Raw genomic sequence first — 15328 nt, 5'->3', positions numbered from 1 at the left:
CATGAACTCTGTCCAGGCCGGGGAGTTAAAACCCGGTCCGGCTGGCAAGGACAGTCCTCAGGCTGGGCCCGTGTCAGGGCTCCCTGCAGCCCTGGGCGAGGCTTCTGGACAGACCTCTCTCCTAACACGCCCGGTGCCCTTGGGAAATTCCTTCATCTCTCTGCCTTCGTTTTCTAACCTTTAAAATAAGGTCTTTCCTACTTTAGGCTGGTGTGTGTGTGTGTGTGTGTGTGTGTGTGTGTGTTTACCACACCCCACTGAGCAGGAGTTTGGACATTGGTTAAACGTGGAGAGAGGCGATGTTTGGCTGGCGATCACGCCTTCTAAGCTACCTCCGGGGTTTTCGCCCCGGTCCCGCGGGGAGCTAGCTTTTCGCGGCGACTCCGGGTGTCAGCACTTCAGCTCTTTTAGGTCCTGCCTTCTTTTTGGGAACCGGGTGGGCGGAGAGGAAGGCAGTCCTGCAACGACCAATACTTTCCTCTAGGGGGAGCCGCGCCGCCCGGAGGAGGTGACACGCACTAACTCCGAGTCCTCGCCGGGAAGCGCTTCATCCCGGCTCTCGGAGTGCGCGGCCCGGACGGCGTCTCCGCAGCGGGTCTCGCCCCGGCGGCCCGACCTCGCGCTTCCTCCCGCTGCGGCAGCCCGGGTCCCGGGGGCGGCGGGCCAGGCGCGGCGTGACCCCCGCTGAACCGCGGCCGCAGATTCCCACCCCTCCCGCCCCATCCTCCCTTCCCGTTTCACCCCGCCCCCTCCCTCTCCCCGAGCCTGACAGCCCGGGAGCTGCCAAGCTGGGCGCAGCCATGGGAAGAGGAGGCGGTCCGGGGAGCGGCGGCGGCGGTGGCGGCGGCGGCGGCTGCAGCGGCGGCGGCGGCGGCTGCTGCTGAGCCCGGGCAGCGGCGGGGACCCCGGGCTGCGGCCACTCGGCCCGGAGGCCCCCCGCGCCCTCGGCCCCCGCGCAGATGCGAACCCGCGCTCTCAATCCCGAGGCGAGGCTCCAAGGTACCGGAGGGGGTTCCGGCGTCGGCTTCTCCTTTTCCCCCTGGTGGTGCCAGGGCGCCTGGGAGTGGACCTGGGACGCCAGTTGTTTATGAAAATGGGGCTCCGTCTCCTGTGTGCACAGGGATCGTTTTTCCCGGGCGACTTGGGGTTTGGCTGTGCTCCCCTCCTCCCCGCGAAGTTGTTTTCTGCTGGTGGGTTGCTGTAACCCGATCCACTCTGTGGACGCGTGTGTGTGTGTGTGTGTGTGTGTGTGTGTGTGTGTGTGTGTCTCGGGTGGGGGACAGCCGGGATTTGGGGGCGAGCGGAGGGCCACCCTACGTTGGCACTCGCTCCGACTGGTGCTGGCGGTGCCCGGAGGGGCTCTCTCCACAGATAGTTTTGCTGGAAAAGTTTTGCGGGTGTTTCTGTTTGATATCGTCAGCGAGGCTGGGGCCGGGGCCGGGGCCGGGGCCGGGGCTGGGGCCGGGAGAGGTCCCGGGCGGCGCGGCCGGCCGAGCAGGGGAGTCCACCGGCCACCGGCCGTGCGCATCGACCCCGCGCGCTGCTCCCCAAAGCGCACGGTCCCCGGCGGCGCCGGTGGCGGCTGCACCCAGGCATCGGGGCCCGCGGAGCTGGGGTCAGCAGAGGCAGGGCCACCGTCCCGTGAGCTGGCGCGGGTGGAAATCCTGGCGAGCCGAGCTCCCCCGGCCCCGGACACACGCGTGGTTATGAAATCAAGCATGTTCGGAGTTTGGACAGAAGTGTCCCGGGCGCGAGGGTCCCGGTGAGCGGGGTAGCCGCGTGTCTGGGGCGCTGGTGGTGCTCAGAGGGTGCCTGGCAGTGTCACCCACTTGAGGGTGCGAGGGGAAGTGTATTTGGGGGCGAGCGCTTTATCTGTGACCCGGAGGGGGACGCTTGTTGGCCGGGGCCGGGCGGCAGGGTGCGGGGATTGTGTACCCAAAGGGTGTACGTGTGCGCGTGTGTGCGCCTGGGAGGCGTGTCGGCGCGGGAGCCAGTAAGGTGTGCAGGGGGGAGGAGGCCAGAGAGGTGCCGCCTGCCTGGGGTGACGCCTGGAGACCTTTGAAGGGGCAGGGAAAGGTAACAGGAGGCCTGAGGGCTGGGACGTTGCCGGAGCTCCGGCATAGGATTTAAGTGCCACGGACTTGACAGTTCTAGACCCATTGCCTTTCAGGTGCAGAGGGCTAGAGGTGGCTTCTGGAACTCTCAAGAGACCTGCGAGGGCGGGAGAGGATTCTAGGAAATGTGTGTGTGTGTGGGGGGGGGGGGGGGCAGAACCCTAGAGACCTGAACCCAAGTCAGAGCTGCGGATCTGAATCCCGGGGTGCTGCTGTCCATAGTGAAGGCCAGATGTTCCCGGGTTCCCCCGGGTGTTTACTATTAGGCTCCCTGGCATGTGTGCCCCGGAAGGCACTCACCTTTCCTGGCAGCTGTGGTAGCTCTGTGCCCTGACCAGCTGGTGTTCTAGGCTAGTTTCCACCTGGGTCACCCTCGAAGGCCTTCTCCCTGGGGTACTAACAGATAGATCTTGGAGGTAACTAGTATTTCCAGAAATTAAAATGCTGGCTAGAAACAAAATAAAATGGTTTGGCAGACAGGGTTGTTGGTCCCACCTTTTCTGTGATTGGGGATTCTGTTTCCTTTTGAGAAAAGCAAAGTTCAGTTGTCCCAGATTGGATTTCAAGGGGTCACCAGTTCTGTGTGGTTTCCCTCTGGGCGGACCTGGCGAGCATCATTTGTAGCGGAAGCATGTCCCAGGCCTCATCTCCTTCCCCCCGTACACTTTCTGCTTCACACGGGTCTAAGGAACGTTGGTGAGTCAACAGTCAGCTTTCCTTGTGGAGTAAAGATGTCAAAGTGAAATTGCAGTTTGGGTCTCCTGCATGCCGGGGAGAGCCAGCCCTTAATGGGCCAAGGTGTGAAATGCAAGTCTATCAATGCAATGACAAAGTGCCGGCGTAAGCACATTAGTTTTTTTCCAAACCGAGCACAACTTTGCCGTGTAAATATTTGTTCTAGGCAGAGTTTGGGACTGTGTTTTTGATTATTAGTTTTTAAACAGCAGACTGCACATCATAAACCACTTAAAAATGGATGCACGACGCCTTCCCTGTGCTGTCTGTGGCGCCTGTGTTAACGGATGTTTATGGTGCTTGGTAGCCTATGGGATTGTCATGCTGGGTTTCTCGTTGGCCGAGGACATGATGTTTATAGCATAAAGTAATAAATGGGGCCTGGTGCGGCCTGCTTCTGCCAAGGGCATGAAGCACCCCCACACAGACACATCTTGAAGTTGGTCCAACTTGGCGAGCTTTTCTGGCTATCCGCTGGTGAGCATTGTTAATGTAAAGATAAATCTGAGTGCAGCGACAATACCGCACAGCGATATAGGGAGCTGAGAAAAAGGCGTGGGTTTTATTTTTTGAAATCTGCTAACCCAAAGCTAAAGCTTCCCTGTCATTCCACTGGTAAATTGCACAATTATGGAGATGTGGTTGGCTTTTAGAGAACAATTTTTTAAAAAACATGCCAATGATAAAAGTAACTTCTATTTCTTAGTGTGTTCACGTGTCGATCCAAACCACTTTTCCTTCTTTAAAAACAACAACAACAACAACAACAACAACAACAACAACAACACACACACACACCCTATAATCTCTTTGGTAATCATTTAAATAATATGAGTGTTCAAATCACCTACCCACTTTGTGAATCTTGAATCGGTGAGAATTGAAGCTTGGCAACACAGGGGTCAGCTCTCCACTTGTGGTGTAAACAAGGTAAAATGGGATGGCTTTTTGGCAAGTGATTTTCTTCAACCTGGAACAGTATAATGTAAATAATGTGCCCAATGAAATGGTTGACTGGGCTGATCACCAACTTTAGAGTTAACTCTCTATCACAGGGGTCCTCAAACTACAGCCCGCGGTCTACATGCAAATACAAATATTGTATTTGTTCCTGTTTTTTTGTTTGTTTTTTTTTTTACTTCAAAATAAGATATGTGCAGTGTGCATAGGAATTTGTTCATAGTTTTTTTTAAAACTATAGTCTGGCCCTTCAACGGTCTGAGGGACAGTAAACTGGCCCCCTGTTTAAAAAGTTTGAGGACCCCTGCTCTATCAGGTACATGAATTGCCGATGAGTAACTCTCCCTGTAAATGGGCCAGCCCACCTTTCCTGGGACTAATCGGATGGGAATGTCTCTTCCTCGCCAGCCAGTGCATTCTAGGCGGTTCATTCTCAGAAAGTTCTGACTTGTACTGAATCGACATTTTCTTCCACCCATTGGCCTACTGGTCAGTTGCTGGAGCCACACACAGTGAATCTAACCTCCTCCCTTTAGGTACTGTGTTTGAAAGCAAACACGGTGCTCCTTCTTCCTGAATCCATTTTTGGCTATTCTTGTAGCCTTTCCTCACCCACACGGGGTCCCACCCTTCTCTACCCCGACCACTATGTCCTAGATTCCACATCCTCGCCACTTTCTTGTGTACCGTCTGAAACACAGATGTGAAATCCTTAGTTCTGGACTCTACATCTATGAAGGCAGCTTAATATTTATGGGCTTTCTGAGCCATCTCACTGCACTGTTTGCTAATTTTAAGCCTATAAACACGATAACAACTCACTCTTTTCAGATTATTAATCATCCTTAGTCAAAACATGATGATAATAGTTTCCAAACATTTCTTTGTGCCTGAACTTTTTATAAACCTATGGGAAGTAATACTGCCATGGGCCATTGACTTCTACATGCAATAGAAATAGCTACTTAATTTCTCTCCCTCAAGGACTACCAACCCCCTAAAAACAGATGTAGAATGTTCTGAAGACAAGCGAATTGAAGCCGCATGTTACAAACAGGTAGAACCTACCTTATGAGGTATTCTTTTTTAAAAAATATGTTTTTATTGATTTCAGAGAGGAAAGGAGAAGGAGAGAGATAGAAACATCAATGATGAGAGAAAATCATTGATTGGCTGCCTCCTACACCCCCCACACTGGGGATCGAGCCTGCAACCCTGGCATGTGTGGGAATTGAACCCTGACCTTCTCATTCATAGGCCAACACTCAACCACTGAGCCACACCAGCTGGGCCCAAGGTTCTTTCTTCACATCACATTCCCTCCCGTCAGCATTGACCGGGACCATGGAATAGGATGCTGCTTATCTCGTCATTCATCTGTGTTAACTAGCTGAGTGGGTACATTGTGAATTGAGATAAGTGACACTTGTCCAGGAATTCTGTTTGCCTGTGGATTAGGGCTGGCCCATGCCCTCTGAGGCATCAACCACTGTGAAAGCCTGGGGGTAGGTTGACATTCTGGAAAGGGCATGGAGCAGGCTTTGGAAGCGCAAATCTTGCTTGTCTGATGGGATCTGAATCTGGCTTTGCCATTTACCACCTTCATGATCTCAGCAAATCACTTCAACTCTTGGAGCTTTATCTGCCAGATGGGGGTGGTGATTCTTACTTCACAAGGCTGTTGCTGTTTCAATGAGCCAAACCATGCCTGGCAGCCTGACAGCCTGGCAGCCTGGCAGGTGGGGCACGCAGCAGGAGATGACTCTGCAGCACCTTTTTGAGGGGTTCGGAGAGAGGAAACTTGAAACCTTCACTCATAGAAGATCCGCTTGATACCACCTGCTATTTCCTCCCCTCCTTCTTTCCCAGTAAACTAAAGTTACGGCCTCAGTGAGTCCCAACTGCTTCTTTTTTTTTTTTAATCTTTCTTTTTTTAAATATATTTTATTGATTTTTTACAGAGAGGAAGGGAGAGCGATAGAGAGAAACAGATGAGAGAGAAACATCGATCAGCTGCCTCCTGCACATCTCCTACTGGGGATGTGCCCGCAACCAAGGTACATGCCCTTGACCGGAATCGAACCCGGGACCCTTCAGTCCGCAGGCCGACGCTCTATCCACTGAGCCAAACCGGTTTCCGCCCAGCTGCTTCTTTTGTTTGAGTTACGAGGACCCCAATATCAGAGCCCGCCTGCTTGTGCACTAGCCCAAAGAAATGCCTGAGCAGGAGTTTGCAGGATGGAGAGAGAAACAGCTTACTATTGAATAGACCAACCCAGAGGCAGGGAGCCCGATGACATGTAGGTTACAGATTAGGGCTAAGTCACAGGACATGTGGGTTAGGGGTTCTGGGTCCTACAGGAAACTTACTAGTCAGAGGTGAGGTAAGGATCATGAATCTTTTCCTCAGGTCTTGAGGACAGTTCTGACCTCTGTTCCAACACCCCTGTGGGAAAGTAGCCAGGGGTTCATTTCTCCTGAAACAACTTCGGTCAAGATGTGATCTTTCGCCTGCAGAGGTCTGGACCTGTGACCAGCAGTCAGGTCTGGGCTGTTCTGCTGCCTGAGGGGTTGCTGATTATTGGGGCAAAGGCTAGGTCTTGAGGAGAGAGAGAGAGAGAGAGAGAGAGAGAGAGAGAGAGAGAGAGAGAGAGAGAGAGAGAGAATGAATGAATTTCTAGAGCTAGGACTTAAGCTACATTTAACCGTAGTCCTAAGGACCCTCCGTTTCACTGGAACTGTTGAAATTTCGCTCCTTCAGAAGGGGGCTGCTGTCCGGAGATGAGTTGCTTGTGATGTCTCCGCCAGGCTGCCCAGACCACTGCCACACAACAGCCGTGACAGGTTGTTTATTGGTGCCTTATGAAGTTCGGATTTAAGAATCAATACAAAAGCCATTCCTGGGTACACATATTTGTAAGAGAGATTTCTATTTGCCGGTGTTGGGAGACCCTCCTTAGACAAGGTGGGACTTTGGTAAGTTAAGGGACAATCGAATGTCGGCCAGTTGGGGTGATGGGGGTTGTGACAAAAGGCCTTTCTTGGTAAAGGGCAGCCTGTGACGATGTGACATAAGAACGGAGTCCCCAGAGGAGTGCACACCAAAGCCTACACATGTTTTGGTCCCTATTAGAGTAACCTTCCCCCATCTAGGTCATGCTATCATATGAGCTTGTTTTCTTTTCTTCACAGCACTTATCACTGTCTAATATTATCTTGTTTATTAATTTGTTTTCCTGGGTTGTTTGTGTGTGTGCATGTGTCCATGTCCACTGACAGAAATGTAAGCTTCCTAAAAGTAAGGACCTTTTCTGTTTTGTTCACTTTACATCCTATAGAAAATCCTTAGTAGGTTCTGGTTGAATGAATGCATGCATGCATTTGAGAATGGAAATTTCTGTTAGCATTTTTCCAAACATTTGCTTTCATTCCACACATCCCAATATGTGTGGCTTTCGAGTGTGTCAGTTCCCAGTGTATTTATAATTTGGTGCGATTTCTTCACAGTATGGAGTGAGGAGCTCTTTCCAGGAACTGAAAAGTAATCCAGGGCACCCATGATCTCCCCCAGCCCATGACCGTGAACTGACACATTCAGTAGGCCCTTCTCTCCATCAGCACATATAGTCAGGAGTGATGTCTTGGTCTGAATTTCTCCCAGAAGCAGACCACGACATAAGGATTCAGGTAAAATTTCATTTGGGAAAGTGAAATGAGGCAGGGCAAGGAGCCACTCACGTGAGCATTGTCAAGCAAGTTACAGCCCTTAAGAAAAGATCAGTGATCTTTTTGAAGAGAGTTTGGGAGCCCAGGCCAAACACACAGCTTGGAGTCCTCTCACCCAAGGTCGAAAGAGTTTGAATATTTACCCACCAACTTTCCTCAGTCAGTAATTACTGGGCGCTAATGCTGGGCAGAGCAAAGCAGTCTTGGGATGCTAAAGGGAGCCTGCAGCCAAAGTGACGCGGGTGCTGGCGGTTAGAAATTAGTCAGTGTGAGGTTGTAGCGGGAGGGGATATGGTTGGGGAAGGGACAGGCTACTTGCACTGGACTCACTTCATACTTACAGAAAAGTTATAAAGATGTAGAGTTCCTTGACGAGCTTTCCCCTAACATTAACATCCCTCACCATGGTGTACTTGTCCAAATGAAGAAACCGACATTCGTACACTATAAATGAAATTCCAGATTTTATTCAGAGTTTCTGTGTTTCCACGAATGCCTTTTTTTTCTGTCCCAGGATTCAATCCAGAATATCACATTGCATTTAATTTTACAGTTTTTAACCATTATGCGTATACCTTTATTTGGACCCTCTCCTATGTTCAATTAACTAGTCTTTGTCACTAGATAGTAAGTTCTATGAAAAGACGGTGATATTGACATCCAGCATCATGTTGCACACAGCCTGTGTTCTCAAAGAAAAAAACAGTAAGAACAAAACGTATTCAGTAGACTTACGTGTAGCTGAGCCTCCATCAGTTAGCTAAGAACTACTCATAGCAGTGTGATGACTTAGAAGAACTTGGACTTTGAACATGTGTCCTAAACATCAAACGTGAAGCAGGACCCACTAAGTCACACACAGCCCAGTGCCTTCGATGTGCCTGGCATTGTCTGTGCAGGTCACAGCTAGTCCTGCTGTGAGTCACATGGCCGTGGGGACCTCAGAAGGATGGAATGAGACTCAGGGATTTTAGGCACTTGCCCAGGGATTCATAGGTGGTGAATGACACAGCAGAGGTTACAACTTGGTTTCTGACAACTTTGGAGCCTGTACTCTTAACACTAGTCAGTTACTCCTGCTCTTCTCCGCTTGCCCAGCCCCTATCCTTGGTGCTATGTGGCTAGGCCTGCAGTCTCTGACAAATCTGTATTATCAAACCGCAACAGACGTGGGCGCCTGGTATACTTCACGTGAGCTGGATGAAGTTAACCTTGAATCTGTGGATTGTTTTCAAGGCCTACCTCACATTGGTCAAACCTGCTATCTTGGTATCCAAAGACATGGACCACAAAGAACTTCAGAAAATCGCCCATCTGCGAAGAATAAAGTTTTGACACCAGGTTAATAACACGCTTGGAAGCAAGCAGCTCTAAAGAGCAGGACGTTGATGTTGTATAAGAATTCATGTATTTTATAATCTGCTTGAGTTTGGATTGTTGGCCTCCATTTTTCAGTCTTTCCATAGTTACCGGTTTTTGGTGGGCTTTGTTTTTTAAATGCCACACGAGGGCTATGGAATATGTAATGAAATCTTTGACTAATCTTTATACTTGCAGTAGCCCACAGGAAAATTACCCTTGGTCGCCTTGGCACTCGGGGAACGAAACTCGAAAGAAGAAATTCTTCTCAATCATTTGAGCTTTGACTCTGGGATGATAAGCAGCATGGATATGCGGGCTGACCAGCGCTGAAATTCCTCTAACCTCTAATTCTAAATTGAGAAAAGACGAGGCTTTAAGGCCTCTTGTTTATCTTTGCTTTGATTACAAGTTGTGGGGAGCCTAGAGTTAGTATCTAATAACGCAATCTATGTGAAACACACATTATTGGCTCAGAATGAGATCTACGGAGATACAAAAGGACAATCATGTAAAAATGGTCTTTTATTTTTTCCTTAGAAGAAACAAGCCAGGATTGACTGAAAGGCATTCCCTTCAGACTCTAACATTTAGAGCATTGCATGTTTTTAAAAGGAGAAACAAGATTTCCTTGTAGAACATATGTATGACACTGTTTACTTAAATGGCTATATTAAGTAGACATGGTTTTAAAGCACGACCTTTGACCCTTTGTACTTGGGATTACAGGCACAATCTGTTAGTGCAGATTTGTAAACTGTGCTCCAGCAAGACCCCTCGGGCCCTGGGGTGTCCAGAGGAGAGGCCCAGCTGACAGCACTGCCTCCTCCACCCTCTCCTCTCCTGCAAAAGGCTCTGCTTCTGAGAGAGTTACGTTGAAGGAACAGCCACTCTTAAGCAACCAACGAAGGTGCTTAAACCTGCTATCTATTTCCTTATGTCACAGAGACTACTTTCTGACCGCCTCTCTTCAGGAAGCCCTCAGATTTCTAGAGGGAAAAGCACGTTCTGTGTCCAAGTTCGGATTTACTTTCCTAACTGCTCGAAGGACTGTGTATTATCTACTTAGTGGGCTCTCAATAAACAGGTTGCTTCACTAATTACTGTTATGTGGACAAAGTTTAGGGAGTGCTTATTATGACTAGGGGCTATACCAAGCTCTTTTTCATGCTATATTATTAAATCCCACACAAGATTCCTGGGATTTACCTCATTGTACATTTGGCGAAACTATGACATGAGGAGGTTAAATAATTATAAAAAGCCCCTCAGTAGGTAAGTAATGCAGTCCAGATTAAAACACAGATATTCTGCCTGGCCAGGATTGCTCAGTGGTTGAGCATCAACCCATGAACCAGGAGGGCATATGCCTGGGTTGTGGGCTCGATCCCCTGTGAAGGGCATGCAGGAGGCAGCCCACCTATGATGTTTATCTCCCAGCAATGTTTCTATCTCTCTATCACTCTCTTTCCCTCTAAAATACAACAAAAACATATTAAAAACAAATAAATAAGACACAGATCTTCCTAATTCCAAATGTGTCCATCTCTCCTGCTTCTCACTACTGCCCATGGGGTGCTTTTAAAAACATGTCCACAAATTCTTTGGTATTCCTTCCTTCGAGAGGTTAAATCCAAATTCCCTCCCCTGGAGAGTGGGCTGGACTGAGTGACTCGTTGCTAATGAACAGAGGAAAGCAGAAGCGAAGATGTGCAACTTCGGAGACTAGGTCACTCGAAGGCACTGTGGCCTCTGTCTGGGTTGCTCTCTTTTGGATCCTTCGCTCTAGAGAAAACCGACTGCCATGTATTGAGCGGCACTTCGAAGAGGCCCATGTGGAAAGGAAATGAGGGAGTCCCCCCTCCGTGTGGTAGGAAGAACTCAGGCCCCCAGTCCCACAGCCACTGTCAAACTGAAGCCTGTTGACAGCCACCATAACAGTGACCTTGGAGGTAGAGCCTTCCGCAGTCCAACATCAGAATGGCTACAGACCCTCCCACCAAAGCTTGTCTGCAAGCTCATGAAAAACCCTGAGCCACAGACACCCAGCTAAGCCTCCTCCGGCCCCTGCACTCACACTGGAAGACAATAAATGTTTGTTGTTTTAAACTTACGTTTGGGGTTAATTTGTTATGCAGCAGAAGATGACTAAGGTAGCCTAATACCTTGATCATTTTTTAAAAAGAAAATTGTCGTAATGTTATTATATCTCAAATAGAGGCCTGGTGCACGAAACTCATGCATTCGGTGTGTGTGGGGGGATGGTCCCTCAGCGCAGACTGTGCCCTCTTGCAGTCTGGGAGCCCTGAGATTGATTGACTGCCCCACAGAGGGAGGCCCCGCCCACCCACCACAGCCCGCTGGTCGGTGACCTGGGCCTCCCTCTTTGGGGCGATGATGGAGCCCCTCCGACCAATTGCATCACACCCACCTTGGCTGGCCACCTGGTGCCAGTGGGTGTCATAGCATGGTCATCCAGATGGTTGTTCCACTGTTTGGCCATTCGGTCGATATGCATATTATGCTTTTATTATTATAGATTTTGAAATATTCATACAGCAAGGAAAAAATTTCCAGAGAAAAACATGCTGCTGAATGTAAGCAGTAAATATTAATGCCCAATTAACATAACAGTATAAAGACTTCTCTGGGATTTGGGACTTTCTAATTCTAAGGACAACGGCTTTAAAAATCCATGATTTACAAAGGAAGGATATGAATAATAACCACGTTGCTGAAGATAGTATTTTGAACTTTTAAAAAAATCCTCGAGGGGAAACTCAGGAAGTATTCTGTTTGGTAGGTTATCGCTCACGATCTTAAACGATCGGGGAGCTTGTACTTTACATGATTTAGATGTACTTCCCTAGCAATTTTACTCAGCTTTTGCAGGGGGTCCTGAGAGCTCGCAGGTCAAGCCATTTCCTGGTTTGCTCTGCCCGACAAAAGGCATTAACTCCACTTTATGGCCACTGGCAGTTTAATAAGTGACTTAGACTTTGATTCATATCTTTTAAGCTTAAGCCCAAGACTTTGTAGAAGATATTGGGATATAGCACCATAATGTTAATTTAAGGATGGACTCTGAAAGCTGGAGAGATATTTAAAGTATAAATGTAAAGGACATACTGAGGTACTGAATTGGGGTCACTTTAAATCCTTATAGAAGATCCTAGGTGACTTGCCTTTGTAAAAAAAAAAATATGTGAAAGTGATTTTTTTCTTATGTATTTACAAAGGGATTTACATGAGTTAAGGGATTCATTTATGAAACGGATATGGCTAGTTCTTGCGTGGTATACACAGAGATGCTGTTTTCCTTGCTCAAATCGAAGAACCCAGATCAGGCCCTCCCAGTTCTCCTTTCAGTGTTTTCCCCTCCATGCAGCTTGTACCCTGAGTTCTCAAAACTACCTTTCATATTGAACTGGGCTTCTTCGTGTCTCTTGATCTTGATTCATGGTTTGTGCTGTTGGGGAGGATAAAGATGAGTATTGATAGCCGGAGTATAAAGATCCATCATTACCATGATTCATTCATTCACTCACTCACTCACTCACTCACTCACTCACTCACTCACTTATTAATTCAATTGACAGTTTGCCCAGCAGAGCATTGGTCTAGTTGCTGGGTTACTATGATAAGCGATTTAGAACTAGCTTCTGCCTTATGGGAGTTTGTGGTCCAGGGTGGAGAAAGACATTAACCAAGTATAATTAAGAACTGTTGTGAAATAAAGAGTCGTGTGAAATAAAGTTATAAGGGGGCCTCATCCAGGTTGGAGCTTGGTGGAGAGGGAAGGCGTTCCAAAAGAGATATATAAAGTCTTCAGAAGTAAAGTGGGAGGGAGAAGGAAGAGCAGTCTGGGCAGAGGGAAGGGGAGCCAGGAGGTCCCCAGTGCTTTTGAGAGCTGAGAACAAGCAGTGGTCAGAGTTCAGAGAGTGAGGAGGGCCATTATCTGAGAAGAGTCCAGAGAAGCAGGAGAGGCTATATCTTACACAGTGTTGCAGCCTGAGTTACAGTCTTTATCGTAAGAGCAATAGAAAACCTTGAAAGTTTTAAAGCAAGGGAGTGACATAGCCAGGTCTGCATTTTAAGCAGCTCACCTGGCTCTATTCTGAAAACTGGATGGAGGAGGGAGAGTTATTTAGGGAGATGGATTATGAGTCTGTTGTGAGCCAGAGATATTGGTCACTTGGACCAGGGTAGTGGTGATAGAGAGAAATGAATGGATTTACTATTATGTATGGTAATAGATTTACCATTTATTTATGAAGTAAAGTTGATTGGACTTAGTGCTGACTTGGACATGACTGGGTGAGGGGTACCGCAGGTAACTCCCAGGTATTGGGTTAAAGTGAATGTGGAATACTGGAGGGTGGCCAGGTACAGGTTGGGAGAAAGTAGTTTAGTTGGTGACAGTTTGAATTGGAGGCCTTTTTTAAGACATCCACAAGGAAATGCAGTGCTGTCTTGGGTCCTAGATCAGAGGAGATAAGAAATTGGAAGTCAGTGCCTTCCACACAGATAAGTGCGATCACAGACAGGGTGAAAATGAAGTGAGAATGGAAAGCACAGGTCTGAGCCACAGGGAACTCCAACATTTAGAAGCAAAGTGGAGGAGGCGACAAATAAGAGTGAAAAATGGGACAGAGTAGATGCTAAACTGTCATCTCAGAGGCCAAGGAGCCTAATGTATAAAGCCTTGTTATGGTTTATTAATTCATCAAAGGAAAACTTTTTTTTTTATATCCTCCACAGTACAGCAATGTGCTGGAGGTTGGGCCCATGGTGGGCATTTAGTAATTAGTAATCGATGGATTTATTCTATATTTGATAAAAATTTTGGAAGGCTTGGTTTGATAATACAGGTTTTAGAGGGCAACATTATTGCTGATGCACATTGAGTGGGAAATATGATACCTTTTAAAATCCAGCAAATAGAAAAATGAATCAACATGAGTCAGATTCATTGATGGAACTGTGCCACCATCAAGCACTAAAATATTAGTGGTGATGTCACTAGAAAATATCCCACTCTGAGAACACCCATAGGCAGTAAGACAACGGTCTCAGTGTGTTCTCTGCTTGGGAAGGACTTCGTGATCCAGTAATTATGGTAGTTTAAAATCTTTTTAGTTTATAAATTTGACATGACTCTGCTTTTCTGTTTCCTCCAGTCTCTGGTGGTGAGTTTTCTGAAAATATTCTTTTTTTTAAATATATATTTTATTGATATTTTACAGACAGGAAAGGAGAGGGATAGAGAGTTAGAAACATCCATGAGAGAGAAACATTGATCAGCTGCCTCCTGCACACCCCCTACTGGGGATGTGCCCGCAACCAAGGTACATGCCCTTGACTGGAATCGAACCCAGGACTCTTCAGTCTGCAGGCCGACGCTCTATCCACTGAGCCAAACCAGTCAGGGCTGAAAATATTCTTGATTTTTCATGATTTTTTTTTTTTTTGCCCATAAAGGGTTTGAAGGCTAAGGTTGGGTCACATAATAATTATAAAAATTACAGAATTAACAGATTTATGTTGTTTATACTTCTAAATGCGAGAGAACAGGGAACTGTCTGCACATTGTATAAGATAAAATTAAAAATAAAAATGAATTCAAGCTTGAAAGACGAGGTCACTACCTAATTTTAAGATGCAAGCATAACCTCTGACTTCTATACATTCCTTCAGTAGTACTACAATGATGGAAAATAGAAAAAGCGCAGCATTTCTAAGGAATCACAGACATTTGGACCATAATTATTTGTTCCTGTTTTGTTTTTGGAGAGCTTTTATTTTTTTTTAAGACAATCGGCTTAAGGATGTTTTTGGGCACTACAATTTGTGACAATCAAAACAGTCTTCTAATGGGTCCACAGCACTCGATTTCTCCTGATTTTAATCACAGCGGAAGACTTAGGCAGGTACAGTGGGGCCTTGACTTACGAGTTTAATTCGTTCAGAGACCGAGCTCGTTAAGGAGCTAGTTAAGGAGCTCGTTAACTCAAATTACTCTATCAACTCAATGCAAAAAATCAGCTGAAGGACAGCTGGTATCTCAAAAAACTCGTTAGTTGGGACACTCCTAAGTCAAGGCCCCACTGTATCAGGAGATACTGCCTATGTAGCTCTGGATTTGAAAATGTACTTCAGTCCAATCAGCATTTACTCTGATGTCACACAGAGTTCTGAACAGAGAGGGTCTGGCTTAAGCTCAGGGTGCATTACTGAAAGGAGAAAATTTTTGTATATTGGTTTGTTTTAATGTACATTAAGGGCCTTATCTACACTAATAAAAGAGAAAAATGGTAATTGGCGTACGAGCTACCCTTTTCATTGGCTAATCAGGGCTATATGCAAATTAACTGCCAACTAAGATTGGCAGTTAACTGCCAACAAGATGGCGGTTAATTTGCATATGTAGGCAC

General features: G+C 47.2%; 1 protein-coding gene across 4 annotated transcripts in view; it reads left to right on the top strand.

The window, feature by feature from the left end:
* The first annotated feature begins 512 nt into the window (after positions 1–512).
* GHR (growth hormone receptor) overlaps positions 513–15328 on the top strand; it is a 190661-nt gene continuing 175845 nt past the window's right edge. For 2 of the 4 annotated variants that reach the window (XM_059694848.1, XM_059694847.1), the window contains exon 1: positions 514–999. In XM_059694848.1, the coding sequence (XP_059550831.1) occupies positions 960–999 (40 nt within the window). In that variant the 5' untranslated portion in view covers positions 514–959. Of the gene's footprint in view, positions 1000–15328 lie in introns of all 4 variants that reach the window. The other 2 variants (XM_059694845.1, XM_059694846.1) reach the window with 2 other exon arrangements.

This window comes from Myotis daubentonii, chromosome 4 (assembly GCF_963259705.1).
Source record: "Myotis daubentonii chromosome 4, mMyoDau2.1, whole genome shotgun sequence".
NCBI lineage: Eukaryota > Metazoa > Chordata > Mammalia > Chiroptera > Vespertilionidae > Myotis > Myotis daubentonii.
This window is presented reverse-complemented; position numbering and strand designations above follow the sequence as displayed.